Source organism: Lytechinus pictus, chromosome 4 (genome assembly GCF_037042905.1).
Source record: "Lytechinus pictus isolate F3 Inbred chromosome 4, Lp3.0, whole genome shotgun sequence".
Lineage (NCBI taxonomy): Eukaryota > Metazoa > Echinodermata > Echinoidea > Temnopleuroida > Toxopneustidae > Lytechinus > Lytechinus pictus.
In genome coordinates, this window is record NC_087248.1 from 11,786,618 (window position 1) to 11,812,926 (window position 26,309).

A 26,309-nucleotide genomic window follows, 5' to 3' on the forward strand; every position below is an offset into this window, starting at 1 on the left:
TGCACGTAGGTTGTCGAAATAATGCATCTAAAACATATAAATTGGGAGGAATCTTGGAAGTTGTACACTTTTAAAACAAATCAGTCAAAATGACTAGTTGATAGGGCCAGCTGGGTGCAACTGTTATTCTAGTCATATTTGACTATTTTCTAGTCGTATATTTACTAGAACAGAGTTATTTCTGACTAGAATATAATCATGTGCCTATCAGTGATTGCCATATCTGTTGCACCCAGCTGACTACTTGTCTAGTCGATTTGACTGATTTGTTTTAAGAGTGTAAGCTTCAAACATTCTTTGTAAACATAAATTGATATTTTCCCGCTTCGATCAGGGCAAACAAATAACAAAAAGAGATACCATGAGTATTTCATAAAGACGGTTAAAATTTGCATCAGGAAAATCATAATTATTTTTCTGTCCACTGATTTTTTGATGGTATCGAAGTGTTCAATTCATTTTTGCCCTAGTGATGGCGCCCTCATATTTCTACTACTGCGAAACCTTTTTTTCTTATTTCTTATTTTAGTCCTCATTTTTAGTCAGGGGGGGGGGGGGGGTTCACAGAAGGAGATGAAACAAACTATAATAAATAATAATTGCTAAGATTGGGCAGAGGGGCAGGAGGGGAAATGTAATAATTTTGACGGCCATTCCTAAAAATACATAGGTTTACGCGATGCACAATGTGCAGAAAAATATTGCATAAATATAGTTTATCCCTTAATTAATCAAATCTTAAAGCGATTATGATCCCTTTTGCATAAATCACCCTTTGTCATATTTGTCAAACAAATTTTATAACAACAACGAAAATATACGTGCTTTCATCATAAATCATTTCATCTTTATTTCTTGAACCGTGATAAAATTTTGATAAACAATATCATAAAGAAAATTCTTATAATTGCAGCACAGTTCCAATAATAAATTAGCCATACCTATGCCGATAAGCCTATTGAGTGAGTTAAGCTCATTCACCCAATCAAATTTTGTGTGTGGGGTAGCTGAGTTTTGGATACCATGCACTTTTTTTCTGAAAACTATTACTGAGCGAAATAAAAGTCAATTGTCTTAAATAGTTCATTTATTGTATCCTAGATATGGTAAAAAGAAAAGTCGAAAACTAAACATTTAATGAAAATTTATGAAAAATTGTTTGCTAAGCGATTAAAATAACAATAGAGATAGAAATAATGAACATTTTTTGCAAAATTTATAATTTAGTCTCTCAGAATTTTGTTTACACATGCGTGTCATTGGTCGCACTGTCACACTTTTGTTATTCAAATGAATTCCCTTGGTATAGCGGTGACCGGTGACGTATCACATACCATTGTTGAAGGTTATGGATTCATGCGCCTTGTCAGTTTGTGCTGTTTTCTTGAAGTGTGGAGTCCCCAAATCAAACATATTGTATTTGTGACGTCATTATTTCCTGGCAGAAAGAGTAAGTTTTCTTGATCATCTAGATTATGCATAAATACATTTAGGCCTATTTTGGCTATTTTTCAAAATCGTTTGATTTGCATATTACCGGGTCTTCTCCCCGTTCTGGCCAGGGCATGACCATCACGTGTGAATTGCACACGAGCGAATAAGGCGTTTTCAAGTTGGATCGATACGCGTATCCGAATAGTGCATGATCTAAATCGCCGGCGACGCCACATCCGTTGCATTCGTACACAAATCATAAGTGAGTGGGTACTTGATATTCAAATAGCTTATGCGGTGTAAATTTCATTATGGTGTTTATTTTTTTCGAGTTTACATTATAAAAGCATTTCGAATGATTTGACAAGTAATAAGAATAATTTTTTTTCTGTGGTAAAGAGACTGAAAGAGTTTTACATTGCACAGTGTATAGACCTATGATTCCATTCGAAATAGCCAAGAACATGAAGAAAGCAAGAATGTGATCCTGGATAACATATATGTAAGAATTAGAACCTTGGGTAATTGAAGTGGATAAAATTGGTTAACGTTAAAATTGGTTAAGGACGTTCCACAGTTAAAGTGAAATCCATGTCATTTTCACCAAACTTTGCACATAGATACTTTAGAACCTTAATATTCGAAATATGCAAAAATTAACATAGGTCCATGTGCTTGATTTTTTGCTATAGAGCTTCAAAGTTCACCCAAATTGATGTTCTTAAGAATTGCGCATTCAAAAGAATTTGGCATTTTTAGACCGCCCAAGATTACTACAATGAGTTTAAACCTCCATTACTCATTCAAAATACATGAAAAAGTCATCAAATTTCGCAAGAGAGTTAATAATTGTATCGTTAGAATAGAGAATCTATTAATAGTGCTATTTGTTTGCAATTTTAAGTTTAACAGCACTGTCAGTTCTTAAAAATGGCGTAAAAGATAACAAAATCCCAATCTGAAAAATGTAAAATTTCAGTAACAAAATTCAAACGTACAATAAATGCTGCACTTTATTCAAAATCCATGTCATTTTCACCAAAATTTGCAGAGTTGTAGAGGAACGTATACCTAAGAGGTAGAAACATTAAAAAATAGGGGTTCATGTGCTTGTTTTTAAACTATCAGCATTTTTATTATAGCAAATGTGCTTTTTAAAACACCAAAAATGGGCCGAATGCTTAGTATCTATGTGAAGAAAAAATCAAAACCACTCTACCATTTATTCAAACTCGGGCTAATATTCGTGATTCTTGGCAGCACTGCAGAGTAAAGTATTTTGAAATTGTAGAGAATATTTTTTTGAATGGTCCATGGAATAATTCAATTTTTTAGCTTCATGAAATAACGCATCGGATCTGCAGTTAAAGTGCAGAAGACGAGAAAAATCAGCTCATACCCGCAGCTAATTAATACCTGTTCATCCATTGTGACGTCAGCGCGCAGAGTGTAAACTATGCGCAGATCATAATGCGCACAAATATAACTGTGGAACGTCCTTAACCCCTTTTTTTCAATCTTGACGGACAAAAATTTAGTAAATATAATAAAAAAAGAATAAATACATCATCAGCTTGCTCATTGCATATTCATGAAGACATGCATATAAATGTTTTCCGAAATAATGCAAAACGTTGTATGTTTTATTAGACAGATCGAAATAATCATATACAATATTCACATAATTATGGCATTTCGAAAGAATATTAATAATGTAAAACTTGAAAATTTCAGAATTTTCTTATCCCTTGTCCAATATTTATAGAATTTTCAATGTATTGTTTATCTGAGTTTAGTTTATCAACAATTCTGTTAAAAAAGCACATTGTTCTCAGCCCGGAGTACCCCTTTAATAACTATTTATACAATTCACCTCGCATTTTATGGGGAAGGTGGCGCTTTTTAAATGCAAACAAGTAAAAAAGGTGCATTTATAATAACATTAGTTTCTCCTAATACACATTGTAGGAAATAATTAACAATAACAAATATATTCCGTCTTTAAGTAATGATATACTTAAATAATCACAGGTATTCCAATAACAAATAAGCTAACTTAAAGTTGGATTTAAAGTAAATATCAAGATGGTAATACTGCCAATAGCATAGCATCACTCGGAAAGATTTCGACGTAAAAAAGAGCTGAGTCGTAAATGTTATGAACATTTATCCTCTTCCATTTCATATTAAAAAAAATCATACAAAATCAGTTTGTCATTAAGAATATAAATATAATAAAAGTTATGTTTATAATATAAGAATAAGACCCTAGAAGCACAGTGACGAGTTGATTAAGCAAGTTTTACCCCTGTCCAATTTGATATATTACCAGATGATTTTATTGCACTAATTTAAGTATCTTTAATCATTTCAACCAGACCACTTGAATCTCATCTTTAGGGAAAGAATGATAAAGGCAACAACGTGATATCCAGCGAGTTGAAACATGATGAGAATGAAGTCCTTTTCGAAGGCATTCTGAAAAGACAAACATAAAACAAATAAGAAATACACAATATAAAAGGGAATATAAGATTTAGAGTTATCTTAACTATGCATCCTATTTAATTTCTTCAAATAATTTTTTGTCAATCCAAAGTTCATGGCAATTTTCAATTTTTTTGTACATGGTTACGGAGAAAGGTTGGGGGTGCCCCCTCCCCGATTCCGCAACCCTTAGCCTCTTGTCGAGGCCCTGGCGGCTGCTTCCCGAGCGAAGCGAGGGATTTCCTAATTCGCGAAGCGCATTAGACCTGGCTCGCTGCGCTCTGCTTCGCTATATCCCTCGCTTCGCGCTCGGGAAGCAGCCGACAGGGCCTCGACAAGAGGCTAGCAACCCCTGGACTTGGCCTCGAGGACTGTCAGCGAGAGAGCGGTAGAAAATGTTAAAGATGGAGAGAGAGGGGGTGGGGGCAACGTTTGGGGGATTTGTTTACCTTGTCAAGTCCCCATCTGTATAGCACATCATCACCCGTCAAACATGAAGTGTTAGTACATTCTGTAGGAGAAAAAACATCAGTCATTAATCCATTTACATTCATTTAATTGTTCAATCATTTATTCGTACAAGCAATTCCGATCTATTCATTTAACCATCCATCCTTTTTTTCATTAAAAATATGACCATGATGACTCGAAACCATTTTTTTGTCAGAGTGCCATCATATCACGGTGATCAATAATTATGCTCCTGAACAAGTTCAAAGGATATTCAAAATCTCACCAAGTTCAACCCCTCGCCATTGGTTGATTGATAACATCTCATATCCCCATGGCAACCAGTTGATGTACAATAGTGGGTTCAGAAAATGTGGAATAGACCTGAAACATAACAATCACCAAAGAGTGGAAAAGAAAACCCACATTAAAAAAAGAATACGTCATGGCAGTTATTTTTATTTCAGTTTGCATAAATTTCGAAATGTTCTACTTGATTGTAGGCCCTACTGGCAGCTGGTTAATTTGGAGGTACCATTGGGACTCTAGTGTGAGGGGCCCAATCCTCGAGAAAACAGTCAATTTCTATATTACCAGACCACTAATGAATTAATCGAGTTAAATTTTCACCGTTCCTTTAACAAACAAACTAATCAAAACACCAATTTCTGTTTGTTAGAAGTAAATAACAATAAAAACAACAGCTATATAAACAAAACAACAACAACAACAACAACAACAACAACAACAACAACAACATCAACAACAAAAACTACGTACCCGAGGAGACAAAAGTAACCCCCGAGAACGTTCGAGAGGAAGACGAGGGGTATCGACTGCGAGACTGTATTCCCAGCCGTTTCATAGATAGCTGACACCAAGGCGGCTACGATTATATTAGCATGATTAGGTTGTGGTGGGGGTATAGAAACAAAATAAAATAGAAATATATTTCAATTCAACTCAAATTATTTACATTCTCAATAAAGAACATGCAAAAACATACATAAGATACATAAGGAATACATTATCACAACATACAAAGAGCATATTTATGAGAATGAGAGGCTAGCAAAAAAGAGCAAATAGCATTATTGAATGTTGACCCAACATACACGCATCTTGTTCATTACATGGAAAATGTTTTATCACGCTATATGAATATCAAATTTACAGTGTATGGAGCGCCAAAACAATGAGATTTTAGAATGACGACTCTTGTGCTGCTATAGTTTGAAGGAAGTTTTGTATCGCCTGTTTAAAACTCATGAGGCCGTCTATAAAGGGAGACCTAATAAACAAAATATTTCAGCGAATTTTGAGTAACAAAATGAATATCAATTTGGCAATTCCATAGTGATTTTGAAATTTTAACCTACCTAATGCAAAAAAAAAAAAACCAAGTAAAAATTCACGTGTCCGTAGTAGTAGTAGTTGAATATGATGGCGCTCTTTAATCTCTCCAGATTATACGCCAGGGCGCACACCACTAATAGGATCCAGCAATTTCGGGAATCCCCTTTAGACCCGTACCATAAAATCAACGGTGCATATCTGAACAATTTTTTTCATATGGGCATAGAGAGGGTTTACTAATGGATCTGTTCAGTCACATAAGAGAGCAGTAATTTGTCAATGCTGGGTTTTATGGGAACTTAATTAGTTGCCCAAGAAACGCTGTGAGCACTGTGACTGCAACCAAGTTTGCATTTAGTCTTGGTTTGAGCCCCTGTAGCCCGAAAAATGTTGAAAAACACCTTTTCATATCTTTAGCGTTTGAAGGATATTCAATGAACTACCAAATGATAAAGGTGTGGATGACGTCATTATTAAGACTTATTTTTGACGATTTTTTTTCCAATCTCATTTTTAACACATGAGTCTGTGGGGAAATAGTTAGTGGTGTGTGCCTTGAAACGCGCCAGTCACTTTCATGAGTAGGGCTTCGGCGAAGTAAATCCCATGGGACGTCGAGACCAAATGGCGACGATTATATGAATACATTAATTCCGATTTGTCACCTATCAACCTATTAGTAAGTCCTACACAATTTCATAAAATCTTTGTCAAGTAATAAATCATTATGCATACAAATACATGATAGATGATTGTTCTGGAAAGGGCATCCCAAATGCAACACTAGCTGGCGCCCTTTGGCAAGACAGCAAGTACTTTTGCCACACTTCCCCCAGGTGAAATCAATGGGTACGCAGTAGGAAGGAATTAATTAACTAAATGCTTGGGCGCCTGATGGTAGCCATGTTAACGTGCATTGCTTAGAAACATGCTAGAAGCTGCTTTATCTTTTTATTCAGAATGAATAATTACATTTACTTGGTAAAACAAACTATGTTCATGAATAATATAACAATACGGCCTGTGTTAAACGATTCGGGATAAAACACTTTCCATGTAATCAATAACATACATGTCCGTGTATGGCAATCGTACAGTTTAGGTACAAATGCTTTTGAACAACACTTACCGAAACCGACGTTGATGAGGAAGACGATGATGAGGATACCCATGGCGCTGAAAAAAGTTTGAGGATCTTTTTTGAGACCGACGACGAAGTAGACTGCGCACGTCGACGCAATCATGAAGCACGATCCTATAATACTCTGATAAATGGAAGTTGAATGATAATCGTAATAAATATGTAACTTGCTTATTGTTCTGAAATTAAAAAAAAAGCATGATCATGATTATCTCGAGTTTCAAGTACTGAATATGTACGATATTTATTTAATACTTATTTAATATTTAATAATTTAATATGTATTTTTTATCGGTTTCAAATGATTGGTTGATATTTTTGTTAAAAAAACAGGATAGACTGGTATATCAGTAATCAACAAGATGAAAAGTGAACTCTGCAGTTTGAAATGATTTTCGTCATTATAATACGGGCTAGGAATCGATTTTTTCCCACATGTCCCTTTTTTTATATTTTTTAAATTATGTTTAAAGGCTTTTCAGTCTTTTCAGACTTCTCCCATTTTCTCTCCACTACTTGGAAGAATTATGATCGATTGCGCCCTACCCTCATTGGCGCCTGCCGTCTCTGCCCATTTATATGATACTTTTATAATATCAGAAAATATAATACATTGTATTATTCCACCATGATATTAAGGAAAGTTGATCTTTAATTGCCGGATACTTATATAACATTGGTGAAAGATAAATAAATTGCCCTTTCTTGGTTCCTAAGAATTTAAGTGCATCTTGTTCTTAAAAAAATTGTTTAAAAATATTATCCGATAGCAAATTTAAAGTTAATCATGGAGATGAGGAATATCGACCTGATTATTTCCCCTTACACTCTAAAACGTATTGGGTAAAAATGTTCCATTAGGGTAATTATGTGTCTAACCAACATCGGGTATTTTTATGTATCCAGTATGATGAATTTTTTTCCAATTCTAAAGTAATTGCTGCTTATTTTTTAACCTTACTGGACAATATGCTTCCCGCATTGGGTAAAATACTGCCCCAAATTGGTTCGACACATAATTACCCTCGTGCTGTTTAAAATTTTACCCAATATACTTTTTAAATGTTCATATTCCCGCATTGATTAAATTTTTAATGACTATGCTTTACCTGTACGAGGAAAGTGGTAATATAATATGAACTGAGATGGTATAGTCCGTCCCTGTGCTCTCGTACAATCAATGGCAGATCGCTGGGTAGCACCTAAAGCAGGTCATAAGTTTTTATGAAATACATTTAAACGATGAAACAATACATGAGAAATGAAAATAATACAAAAGCAACATCCGTATAGAGAGAGAGGAAGAGAAAATAAACTAACTTTTTGCGTAAAAAACAACTAAATGCCTCTTTGTCGGGATGATAGTAAGCAGTGGCATAATATTCATGCACTAACATATCACCATTATCTTTAAAATAATGTTTTTTACCGGAACGCAGTGAAATTAAAACATTAAAGTACTTACCAATTGAATTAAATCAAAGAACAATTTTATTCATATCATTTTTATGTACTTCTGTATTTAGGCCTTTTATTTAATCAAAAAATGAACGTTATGAATTTTACAAATGACGTCCACTTTCCCTTTCACGAAAAAAAATCCACTGAAAAAAAACCCAGGGCGATATTGTTTTAAATCTTAAATTATATTTTGAAATTTTATACTTTTTGTTATATATCATTATTATTATATACTTACGGAAAGTATGAGAAGAGAGTTGAATATGATGAAAAATGATGACATGAAGAATAGCAATCCCTGGATGCCATTAGCACGTGACTCTGTGTAGGTGTCATCGGGATGCACGTATATCACCATCAGTAGCACGCATGCGCACTGAAAGAATATGATAAAGCAACATAGGTAAATTAAAATACAAGAAAACGAAACAGAGGGATAGATAGACAGACAGAAAGACAGAGAAGTAGAGGGAGGGATATAGAAAAAGAGAGGAGGCAGTATTATATATATTAGGTAATATTTTTCAGAAAAAAATATGCAAGTGTGGTCTTGGTCGGCCTTTTTAACATGTTACAGTCATTTTTTGTTAAACTTTATTTTTTTAAGGGAAAATTTGCATGTGTAATCTCGAGAAGGCAAACCTAACGGTGACATCTCATGACGTCACAAAATGAATAGTTTGTAAATAAAAATCTACTTTTTAAATCAATAGTTTGGAAATTAAAACTTTTTATTTTTCTTTGATGGAACCGTATTCAATCCATATCTCTCATATTTTTGCATTCACTAATCTCAACGTGATATTAAATCGGACCCTCTCTTTACTTTAATAGAAGGAGTTACATCGGAAGGTATGTTCGCGTTTCTTGACAATAACCAAAAATTGTAATGAAACTACAATAGGAACCAGGGGCGGATCCAGTATTTTTCAAGGGGGAGGATTTTTTGTTGGAAAAAATGTCTTGATGGCGATTTATGTCACGGGAAATTTTGACAAGCAATAAACTTGCGTATGCAAGATATTTGCCGGATGTGCCCCCATCTGGATCCGCCTCTGGTAGGAACATTCGTTTTAGTCCGTTCCCCTACATAGTACAGAATGCAATGGAAATATATCTGGGAAATAATCCAATGAGAGATCAACTCACTGTAATTAGCAAGAAACGAAGGAGAATGAGGAGTGGATACCGCCACAGACCAATCGAACACCTCCAAAAGAGATAGATAAACTGAGTTATCCTTGGTGCCTGTTTGCTGTAAAAGAATAAAGGCATTCGATATAAGGATCGCCAATGCATTTTCAAAGAGGGGGGGGGGGGCAGTTGTTCTTCAATTTCAGATACCAGTAATAAACATGTTAAAGAGATTAAGTACTCGGGTCTCTCTTGCTATACGTGTCTTCCGTTTTCTTTCTTTTTTCTTTACTTATCTTGTCCCTCCATTTTGACTACCAAAAATAATCGGGGGGGGGGGGGGGTGGGGGGGGGCGGATGGCCATCCCCCATCGACACGCCCCATTCCCCGTGATGCCACCCTTATGTCTAAGCCAGAGCAATGCCACCAAACTGCTAAAACAGTTATTTCCATGGAGTCATCATGGTCGTATACGCCCTCTGTGCTCCCTGGATGCGAGATGCTCTCTCATAAATACACTGCAAAAACTCCGGTGTTGATTTAACACCAGCCCGGAATCTATATATGTACACACCAGAGAAGTGTTAAACAACACCAGTTTGGAATCAAACCGATGCTGTTTTAATACTAATTGGTCATGTTGGTGTTGTATAAACACCTATCTGGTTGTAGACCAAAACGGAACTGGTGTTGTTTAACACTTCTCTGGTGTAGACATATATAGATTCCGGGCTGGTGTTAAATCAACACCAGAGTTTTTGCAGTGTAAAGCGGAGTCAAATTTAATTTGGAAATGGCGTATACTAAGCAAGGATCAACTCTACTATATGAGTCAAAGCAAATTGTTTTCCAATTGTATGTGCAGAGGGATTTTGAATAAGGAAAAGTGCATTTTGAATAAGGAAAAGTATATTTTGAATAAGGAATAAGGAAAATTAAAAAATAGCTTACTTCACATTTTGAATAAGGAATGAGGAAAAGGGAATAAGTAGCTAACTTCACGGACCTGGGTCAATTCCCAGATTATGTCACTCAAAGCAAATTTGAGACACATTAACTCGGAATAGAGTTGACTCCTAGTTGATGTCAGTATGAGCCCAAAATTTTGAAGGTGGCCATGGAACAAAAGTACTATAATCTGCGAGCGAGCAAAAATATCTGAACGTCCTGATACAAAAATATAATATTGTGATTTTGACATATATATATATATATCTTCAGAAATTTATTTCATATTTCGTCCTTTTCCCTCTCCTTTTTTCATTTTTTTCTTGGTTGTGAAACTTTTGGCCTAGCCCCCCCTCTGTACGCGAGTGGTTGATGTTATTCTGAATCAAATTGGAATCTTTTCAACAAGGCAACAAACAAACACTACAGTAAAGCAACAACAAATACTACAACATGAACATACAATAAGAACAATGAAAAAGTATATCAAACACTCCAATATAAAGGTTGTAGTGCTGGAACCTGTTGCTTTAACATCGACGAGCGACTTTACGTGGTATCAAGTATCAAGTACCACCCCGAGTACCACTTAACCATTTTTACATAACCATGCACTATAATACTTCACCATAAATTTGAAATGACATGGATCATCTTACCTTTTTGAAACACTGCTATCAAGATGAATGCCCTGTGTGTAAAAAAAGTCAATCGAATAGAATATATCTTTCATGTTATGCGAAATAATATCCTACGTGGAGTTTTAATCACTGTTTTTTTCTTTTCAGTTGGAAAAGGGATTTTTGAATTCTGAAGGTGCTTTCACACCGGAATCTGCGTAGGGTTGCGTATAATTGCGTAGGCAAAACGAATGACCGCGTAGTGTTGCGTAGTCTCTACGCAACTCTATGCAGATCCCAGTGTGAAACCCCCTTTAGAACGTGAAGTCGCAAATGCAAATGTAAATCCAGTGTATACAGCAATTTAATCATGAACTACGGACACGGCATCAGTTTGCAATACGAAGACATAACTTAGCATTTGGTTCTCCCTGTCCCAAACTATATTTGGAAAATGGCATTTCACAAAAAGTTGTTTGTTTAAAATTACTACTTTTCATCTTTTCATACATTTCACATTATCATGAACATGATGAAAACACGTAAAATAGACGTGATAGACTTACTGGGCTACGAAATCTTCTTGATTTTATTTTTGATGGATAGCGAAGCTATAAGTTTTCACTTCTCGAGAAATCAAATAAGGCGACGCCTATATACTCCCCCATTTTAATCATCGTTATCACGATAATCATCGTCATCATCATCATCATCATCATCACCATCATCACCACCACCACCACCATCATCATCGCCACCAACATTTTCATCCCGGTCCACATATGGTCGTCGTCGTTCACGTCTCATTCTAATACTAATAAAAATATATCATGTTATTATTTTCTCATCTTACCTCATCATCGCCAACGCGTTCATACTCCTCACACAGCAAGTCGTGTATAGTCGTAGCCATTTTACTCTTCGAGAAGGCATTAGCTATGCTCTGCAAAACCCCACAAAGAGAAAAAAAAGAAAAAGAGAGGAAAAATGATCCAAACAATATTTTGGAAGGGATGTGATGGGTTTTGTATTTTCAGGTTACGACAGATTCTGTATAAACAGATAAGATGGTAGATTTGTTGTATCATCCCTTGGCTTAGTAATCTACATATCTTTAATCAATTGGAAACAACAAATAAAATCACGTAATATCACAAAGTAATATAAAACAAATAAATAACAATTAAACAAAAACATGGATAAAGGAAATAATCAATGCTTGGGAATGATTTAAAAAAAGAGCAGAAAATTCGAAATAAAACCTGTAATGCCATTTCTTCATGATTTCCTTGGAAAATAATGATCACACGTAATTTTCGACGGAAATCACGTAAGGTATGGGCCACATTGACAATTTCAGTGTAAGTGTGAGAGGGGCGTCCTAACCTTACCAATAATCGAGGGAGGCACCCCTTACAATGGTACACCAATACCCCCTGGTTCCCGACTCTCACACGGTTTAAACAATCACATTTTCTATCACTAACCTATACCAGGGGTGGCACCAGGGTGTATTGGTGCTCGGCAAGATACCTAAATGTGACGTATCCCCCCCCCACATTTGAATAATGGGGGTATTAGTAAAGGAAAGTGGAACAGACCTCTCTTTTATATGAAACGAGAATGTAGATGCCCCTGCCATATAACGTATTTTTGAAATGAAAGTATTGATCTCCTTGTTGTTCTTTACCTCCACCCTATCGAGGCAAGTACATTCCTTCCCTGGTTTGATAGCCAAGAGGTCTATCAAATAGTCCGCCGGGGAAAAGGTGTCCGGGCACGTATATCCCAACACCGAGAAATAGGGGACAGCTTCTTCGCGTTCACCGAAATAAACACAGCGTCCGTCTGCCAAAAGGAATAGTCTGTATATAGAATTATACAAAAAAGAGTGGGATGAAAAAGTATTAATTAAAATATGCTGAATTGATTTTTAAACATGCTCCTGGAAATGACAGTAAATGCCAAAATTTCTTCTTCTTCAAAACATCGTCTTGTTCTTTTGTTGTATATAGTCTGTCCTGCGTTTTTCTTTCCATCTATTATTTTTTTCTCCAAGTCTTAATTCTTCTAACGGTTGTTAAATTCCAAGTTCTGCATCCAAACTCGCCATTGAAATGAGCCTTCTCCAAGTATGGCAGCCGGCAGGGAATCATTCTTTCGATACAAGCAATATATCTCTTTGACTCGGCAAACCTACTTTTCAGGCATGATATTTGCAAGAAAAAAAATCATTTATAAACCTTTGTGTGACAATGTCAATTGATGAAGTCAGTTAACAAATTACACAAAATATTCAACAAAAAAAAAAAAAAATCATAATTGACCCTAACAATTTCTTCCATTTAGGGTATCATAAACATACATAGATATTAAAATTATAAAGTTCCACAATTTTTAGTCCATAAAATACTATTCAACAAAATGAAATTCAACTCGACAAAATAAAAAGGGCCTTTTCGCAAGAGCATTCTTAAAATGTGAAGGTATTGAGGATAATTTTGAACATTTCCATTTATATAAAGTGCAATAGCCGTTTTCTTTTTTATTTCTTTCTTTATCTATTTTCTACTCTTGCTATTTTTTCGTAAGGGTCCATACACCGACAAATAGCTGTTTAAGGGTACCTATACTCACTGATCAAACATATTGAAGACTTGTGATGATGGCTGGTGAATAGTGCAGACAATGTTGTACCCGAGGTCGGCCAGAGAATGTAGGTTTCCAATGAGAAGTTGGGCCACGTAGGAATCAAGACCAGTAGTCGGTTCATCAAGAAATAACAATCGTCTCTCACCAAATAGCTATGGAAATTAGTTGGATAACGGTTTACACATATGAAGAGTTTAGTTGCAAAAGGGGTTAGGTCCACTTTGGACCATTCCGAGAAAAACCATGGTTTTTATTCTCACTTATTGCAATATTCTCATGAGAAACTAAATTGTCATGATGTACTACCCATCATGTGAACATAAAATTGGGTATAAAAGAAATCTACCTGTCTTCAATTTTTTTCTGTATATTAAAAAAAAAATTATCATTGTGGACCTAACCCCCTTTTCAACTTAACTGAAATGAATCCAATCTCTTTTGATTAAAAAAGTGATTTTTCTTTGCCCTTTTCATTCACGTTTTCATTTGAATCTCAAATTGTCTTTCGTATCATCAGAGTGACTAAAAATTTAGAGGTTTAGAAACAAAAAACAATGAAATTTTTGAAAACTGATGGACCTAACCCCTTTTGACAAATGAGTTCTTCAAAAGAGTTTAGTTGCAAAAGGGGTTAGGTCCACTCCAAGAAAATCATTTTTTTAATTCTCCCATATTGCAATATTCGTATGCTAAACTAAATATCATGATACCCTACCATGAGAACATAAAATTGGGTATAAGAGAAATCTACCAGTCTTCATATTTTTAAGATTTTGCAACTAAACTGAAATGGACCTAACCCCTTTAAAAAAAAAGAAGATTTTTCTTTGCCATTTTAGTTCACTTTTAATAGGAATTTCAACTTTTCTTTGGTATCATCTTATAGAGCTACTTAAAATCTATACATTAAGACATACAAATCAAATTTGATGAAAAATGGACCTAACCCCTTTTGCAAGTGAGCTCTTCATAAATTATATTGTTTGGTTGTTGGTTGTTAAGGGAGAAATATTAAAAATGTACTAAGTTTTGGTAATTCTAAATGATATTCACTGTTAAAATTTTAGTTAACTGAGATAAAATAAAAAAAATGTATCATAAAACACGAACTGTGTGAAAAATTGAATCTGAAATTTTATTTTATGAAAGCAACCTTTACAATAAATAATGTGAAAAAAAAAACACACCACATAAATAGGTCCCCGACCCCCCAATGAACATTGTGTACATATTCATCTTTTAAGCATATTCTCACATAACCTTCAGGCAAGCAATCAAAATGAAGAGGGCAGTATGAAAGGGGTATAATACCCCTTTCATACTGCCCTCTTCATTTTTAACCGGTGAACTTCACCGGCGAACTTCTCCGCCTCGCATTCCTCACTTCCCCGGCGAAGAAAAAAATGTACCCTTTCGCACTAACATTTCTTCCCCGGCGAAAGTCAACAGGCGATTGCAGAACAAACGAAAGAAAATTGTAAAACATTACTTCTTACCTATTACAAAAAGGTATCAAAAAATAATTATAACATATTTTGGAAGTATTACGATAAAAACAAACAATATCACCTTGTTTTTATATTTTAGCGCATTTTATACATGTAAAAAGTGCTTTTTAATAAACATTGTTAGTAAAAAAAAAATTATGTTCGAGGGTATCTACTTGGCCATAGCATTCAGCTGAGCTTGCAACTATCGCGCGCGGAAATTTCGGTACAAGGGACTTCGGGAAAGAAAAAAATTGACCTCTGACGTCATTAAAGAGGAGAAGTTCTCCGGTTTGCTTTCATACTGGCCTTTTCACCGGCGAACTTCGCCGGTGAAACAGTTTCGCCGGCGAAGTTCTCCACCTCTAGAGGTGGAGAAGATCACCGGCGAAGTTCACCGGTGAAGTTCTCCTGTGTACCTTTCATACTGGACACTTTCCCCTTCGCTGGCGAACTTCGCCGGTGAAGTACGCCGGTGAAAAGCGCAATATGAAAGGGGTATTAGATTAGAGTAAAAATAATTGATTTTATTTATTGACCGATTAAAACATTCCCGAGAGGGGGCGCTAATCTGGACAACGGAAACAGTCAAAATATGGTCAAACACACTTTTGTAAGATTGGAATCGTAAAATTAGAGTTCAGTGTAATGAATCTTACTTGATCTTTACTAAATTTTAAAGGTCAAGTCCATCTCACAACAAAAGTGATTCGAACCCCTAACCTTGCAGGCAACAGAAAGCCGTTTGCGTTCACTCCCAGATATGCAGAATGTTCCCACATCGATCAAACTGTCAGCACAATCCAGCATAGAAAACTAAAAAGAAAACACAATGATGAGTGGTTGATGTTTATTCCCGAGATAATCGAGATGTACATGCATATATATATATATATATATTAGAGAAAATGTAAATAAGATAAGTGAGAATGGAAGAAGTATAGAATCGGTGATGACAATTGTGGTCTCCAACACCTACACTAATTGTCGCCAGCTTAAGTTGAAAAGTTGGGAGGGAGTATATTTCTACACAAAATGGAAATGACAACTTTCGCAGAGAAATATCAATTACATAACTCTACACGTGCTAATGTGCCTTGTTTTACACAAAAATGTTCTTTTTATGGGAATAACATTGCACAAAACTACTTTAATTTACTGAATCGGACTACTGTTTATATAACATAACTATGTACCTGTGTTAGTAATTCGTCGACTTTGTTGTAAATCTCTTCCGAAGTGAGTCGTTTGTACATCGTCATCGTACCCTAAAGATGATCAGACAGAAAACTAAGTAATTTGGGACTTTATTTAAATAATTTAGTTCACAACTCCTTTAAACCTTAATCAATATTGCTTGTTATATTGACGAATAGAGAGAGAGAGAGAGAGAGAGAGAGAGGGAGGGGGGGGGGGAGAGGGGGAGAGCGGAGGGAGGGGGGGGGGGAGGGAGTATAATTATACCGAAATAACAACATAACCAATATCTTTTATCAGGGGCAAACTTCATTTGCAAATTCCGGCATTATTGCTTGTTTTTCGTTATTAATTGATACAAACCTTCTTTCATTCTTCCGATTGTGTAAGATGAATATATAATTATAATACGGTGAATTTTAATTACTATGAACACAAACTTGAATCTTTAAGACCGCTAAAAGCCTTTAGATAAACACATGCAAGTGATTTTCTCACTTAAAAAAAAACTAAATCCGTTAAGCAATTTGGGCCAGCTATAACATTCTAGTAATGTAAAAAAAATGTTACATAAAATTTCAATCAAATTGAAACCATGTTTACCGTAAATATCAGGTATTCCCTCACGGTCAGTGTCGGTGGGAGAATATCGTTTTGCTGAACATAGCCGATCAGTTCATTCAATGCTGGGCCCAGCTCACTCATGCGTTGCCCGTTCAGCAGTACATTCCCCGTCACCTCTAGGTCAGAGATACCTCGATTAGTCAGTACATTCAGCAAAGTGGTTTTTCCTGCGCCGCTGGGAGAAAATGAAACGTGTAAGTCCTACTACTGGATAGATCTGGTTTAATAATCACTACGAATCACTATGACAGTTGTCAACAATTATTGTGCTCCCAGAGAGCCCTTTTAAAGCAGAACCGGCAGGATTGTATTGCACCAACTCGGAACTCCACTCCTCAACTATTCAAAGGACAAGTCCACCCAAACAAACAGTTTATTTGAATAAAAGGAGAAAAATCCAACAAGCATAACACTGAAAATTTCATCAAAATCGGATGTAAAGTAAGAAAGTTATGACATTTTAAAGTTTTGCTTAATTTCACAAAACAGTTATGTGCACATCCTGGTGGGTATGCAAATGAAGAGACTGATGACGTCATCCACTCACTATTTCTTTTGTATTTTATTATATAAAATAGGGAATATCCTATTTTTTTTCTCCTCATTGTCAAGTGAAACAGCGATTAATTATATCCCTGAACATGTGGAATGTGCATTGTTTAATACTATATGATTCAGTCAAGTTGGTCCTTTTTGTCAAATCTATAAAAAATGAAATATTGTATAATTTAAACAATAAAAAAACAAAAGAAATAGTGAGTGAGGGACATCATCGACTGTCTCATTTGAGTTGTGCATATCACTGTTTTGTGAAAAATAAGCAAAACTTTAAAATGTCATAACTTTCTAATTTTCAGCATTTTGCTAGTTTGATTTTTCTCTATTTATTCAAATCAACATTTAAATCGAGGCCTGGTTCCTAACCCATAACGCAACATTTTGAGCAGCGTAGTCTTGTTATATAGACCCATCTGAATGATCACAAACGAAAATAATAATCATATCTCAATTATTATGTTACCAAGTAGCAAAACAAGTACCTCTTTCCCTTTCAAAACATTTAGATTTATCAATACAATTAAATTATAGGCCGACTTATTCTCTGTATTTTCAATAGTTATCTAAAAAGGTATAATTATCGAAGACCAGCTATTTCTGACACACAGTCAACGAGAGGCCACAGATTGTATTGGTCAGTCCGGATCCCCTTCATAGGTCAAGTCCACCCCACAAAAATGCTGATTTGAATTAATAGAGAAAAATAAAACTAGCAAAACGCTGAAAATCTTATCAAAAACGGATGTAAAATAAGAAAGTTTTGACATTTTAAAGTTTCGCTTATTTTTCACAATACAAGTATATGCACAACCCAGTGACGTGCGAATGAGACAGTTGATGATACCCCCCACTGACTATTTCTTTTGTATTTTTATTGTGTAAGTTATACAATTTTTTCATTCATTTTTTTTTACAGATTTGACAATAAGGACCAACTTGACCGAACCATATCGTATTGAAATAATGCTAATTCCACATGTTCAGGGATGAGTTTATCTTAAATGCTAATTCCACATGTTCAGGGAAGAGTTAATCTTAAATGCTAATTCCACATGTTCAGGGAAGATTTAATCTTTGTTCACTTGATAATGAGGATACAATTAGAATATTTCATATTTCTTATAAAGTAGTAAATTACAAAAGAAATAGTGAGTGGATGACGTCATCAGTCTCCTCATTTGCATACCGACAAGGATGTGCATATAACTGTTTTGTGAAATTAAGCGAAACTTTAAAATGTCATAACTTTCGTATTTTACATCCGATTTTGATGAAATTTTCAGTGTTATGCTTGTTGGGTTTTTTGTCTTTTAATTAAAATCAACATTTGGTTGGGGTGGAATTGTAGTTAAATATACAACGTGTCAAATAAAAGTACTGAACAAAGTTTAAATTCTTCCAACCGTGAGATACGTCAAGTGACACGGTTAAGAAAAAAAGTATACACATGATTCTTCTGCTAGAACATGGTCACTCGAGCAAAGGTGTCTTTATTAGAGACTTACGCATGCTAGATCATGATTTGCTTATTTTTCTGTTTAAAAAGTACGATAGCAGAGCAGAGTGGAGTCAGTGGACATGTTTCAGAATGACAAACCAACGCAATACTTTACGCAGGGAGACTGGGACCTTAAGTGCGAAGTCAGGGACGTAGTGATCATTAAGCACAAGAAAGGGTCACCAGTCGTCCGTAAAATCGTTCGGAACTTACGAACGACTTTCTAAAACACCAAACCGACATTTATCATTAAATTTTTGCTGTTGGTTTGAACAATGGATCCCAAATAAAGTTGATCTATGAAACTTACCTAGCACCCATTAGTGCCATGAGCCTTCCTGGCTTGGCAACACCAGATACTACAAAGAAAATAATAAATAAATAAACACATAAATAAATAAATAAATAGAAAAATAGATAAATAGATAAATAAAAACGATGGAAGAGAAAGAGGGAAATGGGAGGGAGGAGAGAAAGATAGAAAGGCAGACAGCCAGATAGATTGAGAGAGGGAGAGAGAGATTGAGAGGGGGGAGAGAGAGAGAGAGGGGGGGAGGGTGAGAGAGAGGTAGAGAGGGTCGGAGGGGTAGTGAGGTATAGCAGTCAACAATATGCCATGTATGCCTGCAATTTTGTTGTGAGCATAATAACTTTGAATCTGTCTGTCTCTCTAACTCTCTCTCCCTCCCCTTCCTCTCTGTATTATTATGCAATGGGACAATTGTCCAGTATCCTTGAGCCAATCAGATGCGAGGATTTCTGAACAAATAGTCCATTCAAATCACTCATTATTAATGGCACTTTGAAATAAATGTTTTGGTCAAACAAAATGTGACATTTATTGCGATACATGATTAGGGAATGCACTTTCCGATTGATTATACAATGTTTCATAATCATTACCATCATCACAGTGCTTCTCCGTTGTCTATTTTTCCTACATGAAACGGATGTAATGACAAAGAAAATAGAAATCAAGACCCCCACCCTCACAGAAATACTTCAACCTCAACATTTCTTTCTGTTATATTTTCATGAAATCCCAAATACAAATAACACCTTTGTTATATCCTTTACCTTCTTTCAAAATGCGTGTCGATGGAGGCGGAGGGCGCCCTCTCACCTTGTCCAACAATCCTCTACCTGATGTAAAGGTCACGTTGATATTGCTCCAAGACAAGGTAATCCTTTGATCTGCTGGAATCACACTTAAACTGATTTCTTGATCCATACTTCTATATCATCAATACCAAGGGAAAAATATTCTGAGAGTTTACTCTTTCTTCATCAATCCTCAGCCTTGTCAAAATCTGCAGTTTTGTGAGGAAAAAATATAACCCGAGGCAGGGGTGGTGTCAGGATATTTTAGTGGGTGGGGTGGGGGGGGGGGGGGGATAAGATGACCAAAAGGAGGTGTCATAGTTTTTCCTCAATTGAATTATAAAGGTATTATAGAGATATAGGGGTCAATTCTCTTTTTAAATCTTCTTTCTTCCTTGTATTAATGGTAGTGATTTTTTAACGTGAATGCGAAGAGAGCATAAATGCCTGTACGCAAGCTACCAGAGGACCGACGGCTTAAGGTCCTCTCCGAGGGACCTGGTAATGAGGATTAATGCCTTACCAAAGGGCACTACCGCACCAAGTGGGTATCGAACCTGGGTCATCGGAATCCGAACCCCCCTATACCGACTGTGCTATCGCGCCTCCTTTTCCCATTTCCCCATTTTCTTCTACCCCACTACGTAAAAAAAAATCATGGGAGAAATCTGCCCCTCCCCTTCTTACCACCGCCCCCGGTCCAAACCGATTCCGCCAAATAAACCCAATACTAGTACTTTGTCACATCCTCGTTTAAAAAAAATACTTCTATTTCTGCAAGCGAGCTCAGCATGCGACGTCCTACAAAATATTAACATATTTTCTTTATGTAACGTATTGGCCGTTATTTAAATAACCTGTAGAAAAAAGTCATATAATCTTCATATTCACCTAATATTTATCAATTAGTAGGCGGCAAGTAGTAAGAATTCCAAAAATTCTCTGTAAAATTTTTGGTCCTTATCCCCCTATTTTTAGGGTGCTGAATACGAATATGCTTGTTGCCAAATTTATAAATCTGCCTTCGACCGTTGCCATGGCAACCGATTAATTTCTCAAAAATAACATGTATTCCCATGTAAATGGCAGATAAACATGATATAAATTAGCCAATTGATTGAATTCAAGGTTCCAATTAAATACAAATGAAATTCCAAAATATTCAAGATCATCATAATAGTTCCAATTGGCCTGTTGCCATGGTAACGGCTTATTTTTCCTCCATAAAAGTAAACATTTTGATTCAAAGTTGTAGATTCTGGTTTTGTTTCATTTTCCCTGCGATTAGGGTGTTAAACATAGGAGTGATTTTTTATTATAGGATGCTAGATCTATACATGTATAGATCTAGCATCCTATAATTAGGGGAAATTAAAGAAAATTCAGATTCTACAATATTTTTTTATCAAATGTATACTTTTCTGAGAAAAATAAGCTGTTACCATAGCAACGGCCAATTTGCAATATAGATATTTATCTTTAAATTCAAGCATTGTCAAGGCAACATCAATTCCTATCATTCCAATAACCTCCTGCAGAACACTTACTGTAGTTTTTGTTCTAAATGAGTGGGAAAACCCCAACGCATGTAGATTAGGTCGCTTTTATTGTATTTCTCGCCATTATCTTTTTTTACCATGTTATTTATTTTTTTTTACCAAATTAGGTATTATTTGGTTGCCATGGCAATGGAATGAGAGTGTATTTATACATTTAGCAAAAATCACTCCCGGAGTGTTTAACACCCTAAACGCAGGGAAAATGAAACAAAAATCAGATTCTACAGCTTTAAATCAAAATTTGTACTTTTCTGGAGGAAAAATGAGCCGTTACCATGGCAACGGGCCAATTTGAACTATTTTGATGATCTTAAATATTTTTGAATTTCATTTGTATTTAATCGGAATCTTGAATTCAATCAATTGGCTAATTTATATCATGTGTTTATCTACCATTTACATGGGAAAACATGTTATTTTTGATAAATTAATCCTTTGCCATGGCAACGGTCAAAGACGGCATTTATAAATTTGGCAACAAGCAGATTCATGTTCAGCACCCTCAAAATAGGGAAATTAGCGCAAAAAATCAGATTCTACAGAAATTTTTTGGTAACCTTTAAAATGATGACGAGGAGCTGTGTACTAAATGGTCAGGCAGTGAGGGGTCTGGGGTGGTATTCTGAGATCCATTTAATCTCAGATGAAATAAAATATTTTATCTCCGTTAAAATCAGTGAGATAAAATACCCTTAAAATCTCTCCGAATTGGTATTCTGAGAACAATTTTATCTTCATTTTATCTCTGTAAGGCACACCTATTTTTTAATCAATATCCAATTAGAAATGCGCTTTTATAGCTCTCTCATATCACTCAACCAATGAAAATCCATCCCGCCAGGAGGTGTGGCAAAGGAATGAGATTGCGTCAATTTATGGAATTCAAATACGCTTGCAAAATACGCTTGCGCGTCTTTACAGAGATTTCTTTAAAAAAAATGACAATACTCTCATCTTTTTTTCGAAGTCTATAGTGCATTTTTTCAGGCATCATTTCAAAGACAATATTAGTCAAGAAAAGTCTTATGAAATACTTCCTGATTGTACAAGAATAACGTTAAGGTATTATTCTTAATAAATATATACTTTTTCTTAATTTTCCCTGATATCTAACAGATTGTGAACGATTTTCTAAAAAACTAAGTACCCACTCAAATATGCAAGGTCTTACGTTAAATTCAATTAATTTTCGAATCAGAATATTATGGTCAAGTCTATCGAAGGCTTTGGAAAAGTCTGTGCAAACAATGGTGGATATTGATTTAGATTTTTCACAGTTGTCCAGTACACAATGCAATAATTTTACCAAATAATGGTAGTTGATAGACCTGGGGTGGTATTCTGCATATGGAAAACTAGCGGACAGAAGGTCCTCGCTGCACGCGCGCACCCTTATAACACGCAGAATTCCCTTGCATTATACCCTTTTTTCACAAACAAATGTGTATCAAGGACAAGCGTTGATTCAGATAGAATTTCCGCCCCCCTGAAATGAATGGTAACAACTTCTTCTATCAGATGACCATAATTTTTTTAACATTCAATTGGTGGGAAATATGGCACTTTATTACATTAAAATCACTCAAAACCATCCATAGTCAGGAATATGTATTGGGATAATGGGTTTGGGGGACATTTTTATAGTACCCGGGTGGATTATATCCGTCGTCACATAGGTGGGTGGTGGTATCATGAATTTCCGCCCAGATTACAATAAAGGGCACATTGTAAGGCAAATACTCATGAAAGAACCATGGAGATTGGTTAATAAGGAAATAGGGCACTTTTATCATCAAATCAGAGGAGATTTTCTTTGTGATAGTGATTGTCCGAAGAGCAAACCTACACTCGTGACGGGTCCATTATGTATACGAGGGGTGCATCCTAGCTTACCACTGCATAGCTAAGTCTGAAAATTAAGTTTTGCTTATTTCTTTCATTTTATAATGATGTTTAAATGTTCAAACAACGATAATTCATGAAAATTGACTCAAAATATTGCGAATCAACGCTGAAACATTATCTGTGTATACATTTTATCCCTCTGTAATGCTATTTCCCCCATAAAGCCACAATGGAACATTCCGCACCACTAGTCATACGATGATCGCGAGGTCTGCAAACGTCGTCTGCTATGTTTTTACATGTCCGGTACACTGCATACAAGTTTTCGATATGAGATCCATTTTATCTCAGATAAAATAAAATATTTTATCTCCGTTAAAATCAGTGAGATAAAATACCCTTAAAATCTCTCCGAATTGGTATTCTGAGAACAATTTTATCTTCATTTCATCTCTGTAAGACACCTATTTTTTAATCAATATCCAATTAGAAATGCGCTTTTATAGCTCTCTCATATCACTCAACCAATGAAAATCCATTCCGCCAGGAGGTGTGGCAAAGGAGTGAGATTGCGTCAATTTATATTGACTTCAAATACGCTTGCAATATACGCTTGCGCGTCTTTACAGATATTTCTTAAAAAAAATTGACAATACTCTCATCTTTTTTCGAAGTCTATATTTCATCTTTTCAGGCATCATTTCAAAGACAATATTAGTCAAGAAAAGTCTCATGAAATACTTCCTGATTGTACAGGAATAACGTTAAGGTATTATTCTCAATACATATATAATTTTTCTTTATTTTCAAGTCAACATTTGTAGTTAATTCACCTATGAATATTGACCAAATCAACATCGCAGAGATAAAATAGCCCCTACCCTCTTTTAAGTTTATTTTATTTTTTCTTCAAGCACATCACCCGCGTTGCAATGGCCAGATACGCGATGGGTATGTCTACGCAGCCACTGCTATATCATCATAGATACGCAAGATAAAATTTATACACGAGATAAAATTTTAAATTTTATCTAAGAGATTAAGTGTCATCTCAGAATACCAATTTCATTTTAAGAGATGAAATAAAATATTTTAAAGATAAAATGACCTCAGAATACCGCCCCAGCTATTCGCAGAGAGCTTTCAGAGGGGCAACCGTTCATTAAGTGCTCCACATGTATATACAAATGAAAGAGATATGTAAACTAAAGAGATATGTAAGAATAACGTCAAGAAATAAAAAAAACCTCTATTAATTTTAGAATCACTTACCTGAATTGGAATGGCAGCCAGGAATGAAGATATGCCTCATACGACAAAAGTTTGGAACGAGGAGGCAGTCGGATCTTGACAATGGACACCTTTGAAATAATTAACGTTCTTTACCGGTTGCGTGTGAGGAAGGTTGATGGAACCTCACTGTCTGCGAGTTCGCTTTTGTAAGTTCGTTGTAAAATCAAATTATTTTGGGATCGCCCACTTACGTTTTGACGGACGAGTTGTGTATATAACAGGGGGGGGGGGGTCTTGAAAAAAAGTAACATGCAGGGACTCGGGTTGATAAATGCTTCTTCTCCTTTGCTGCTTAATGGCAACCACTCAAAGTCGACCGTCAAGCAAAGTCTTTGTATATGTTTTAAAACATAAATCGTTATGTTAATCTTTTCATTCTTCTATTTCTCCCTTCTATCCTTTATTTTCTCCTTCCATTTTTCCTTTTTTTTAAATAATAATGTTTTATGTAGCATTATATAACTGAAATGTGTTACAAATAATGCTCTTATTTTTGTATATCTTTTTTTTTCGGGGGACGGGGGTAGAGGGGGTGGTGGAGGATGAATGTAGTCATATCCTTATACTCTCTTCCATCAGTTAGCCGAAGAATGTGAAGAATTCAAATTTCAGAGGTTTTTCGTGAAACCGACCCTTCGCTACTTATAGTGCATCCTGCTCTTCAACTGTTTATAATAATATGTCATATTTATATTCACCTACTTTTCGAATCAATGGCTGTGTGCGAAGGGAAAGTGTAGAGAACGTTGTAATACAACTTGTATACGGACCGGTGGGGGTATCAAGGATTCTGTTTGGGAGGAACCTTCATAATATTTCTGACCATCTATTCCGGAAAATAAGATTTGAACTTGAAAAGTCAATTTCTTCTACGTCAGATAGTAAAAAGAGGATGAATCAGGAGAAACAACGAACTACTAAGATATAGGTATTATCATGAAATGAATGATATTATCGCTTTCATGACAGTATAGATATTTATTCATTATAATCATGTACTGATTAGATTTTGCTTTTTTTTTTTTGGGGGGGGGGGTATCATAACATTTCCCTTTCGTCCTAAATAACAGGGGCGGTATTCTGAGGTCATTTTATCTTTAAAATATTTTATTTGATCTCTTAAAATGAAATTGGTATTCTGAGATGACATTTTATCTCTCAGATAAAATTTTGAATTTTATCTTGCATATAATTTTATCTTGCGTATCTACAGATGATACGCAACAGAGGAGTGCCTGCGTAGACATACCCATCGCGTATCTTGCCATGCAACGCGGATGATGTGCTTGCGCCCATGTTACTTCGAAGAAAAAATAAAATAAACTTAAAAGAGGGTAGGGGCTATTTTATCTCTGCGACGTTGCTTTTATCATTATTTCTTGGTGAATTAACTACAAATGTTGACATGAAAATAAAGAAAAATTATATATTTATTGAGAATAATACCTTAATGTTATTCCTGT

At 35.4% G+C, this 26,309-nt stretch overlaps 1 protein-coding gene across 1 annotated transcript; it reads right to left on the reverse strand.

Annotated features, from left to right (window-relative positions):
• Positions 1-820: 820 nt before the first annotated feature.
• LOC129258439 (protein white-like) lies at positions 821-24,999 on the reverse strand. The gene is made up of 18 exons (XM_054896712.2): positions 24,826-24,999; positions 20,126-20,358; positions 19,359-19,407; positions 16,972-17,167; positions 16,368-16,439; positions 15,895-15,987; positions 13,670-13,836; positions 12,723-12,897; positions 11,886-11,975; positions 11,072-11,103; positions 9,479-9,584; positions 8,568-8,705; positions 7,978-8,070; positions 6,857-6,992; positions 5,152-5,257; positions 4,658-4,755; positions 4,371-4,432; positions 821-3,912 (listed from the first exon to the last, which is right to left on the reverse strand). The coding sequence occupies exons 2-18, from the start codon at positions 20,277-20,279 to the stop codon at positions 3,805-3,807; spliced, it is 1,875 nt and encodes a 624-aa protein (XP_054752687.2). The 5' UTR covers positions 20,280-20,358; positions 24,826-24,999; the 3' UTR covers positions 821-3,804.
• Between the last annotated feature and the right edge of the window lie 1,310 nt (positions 25,000-26,309).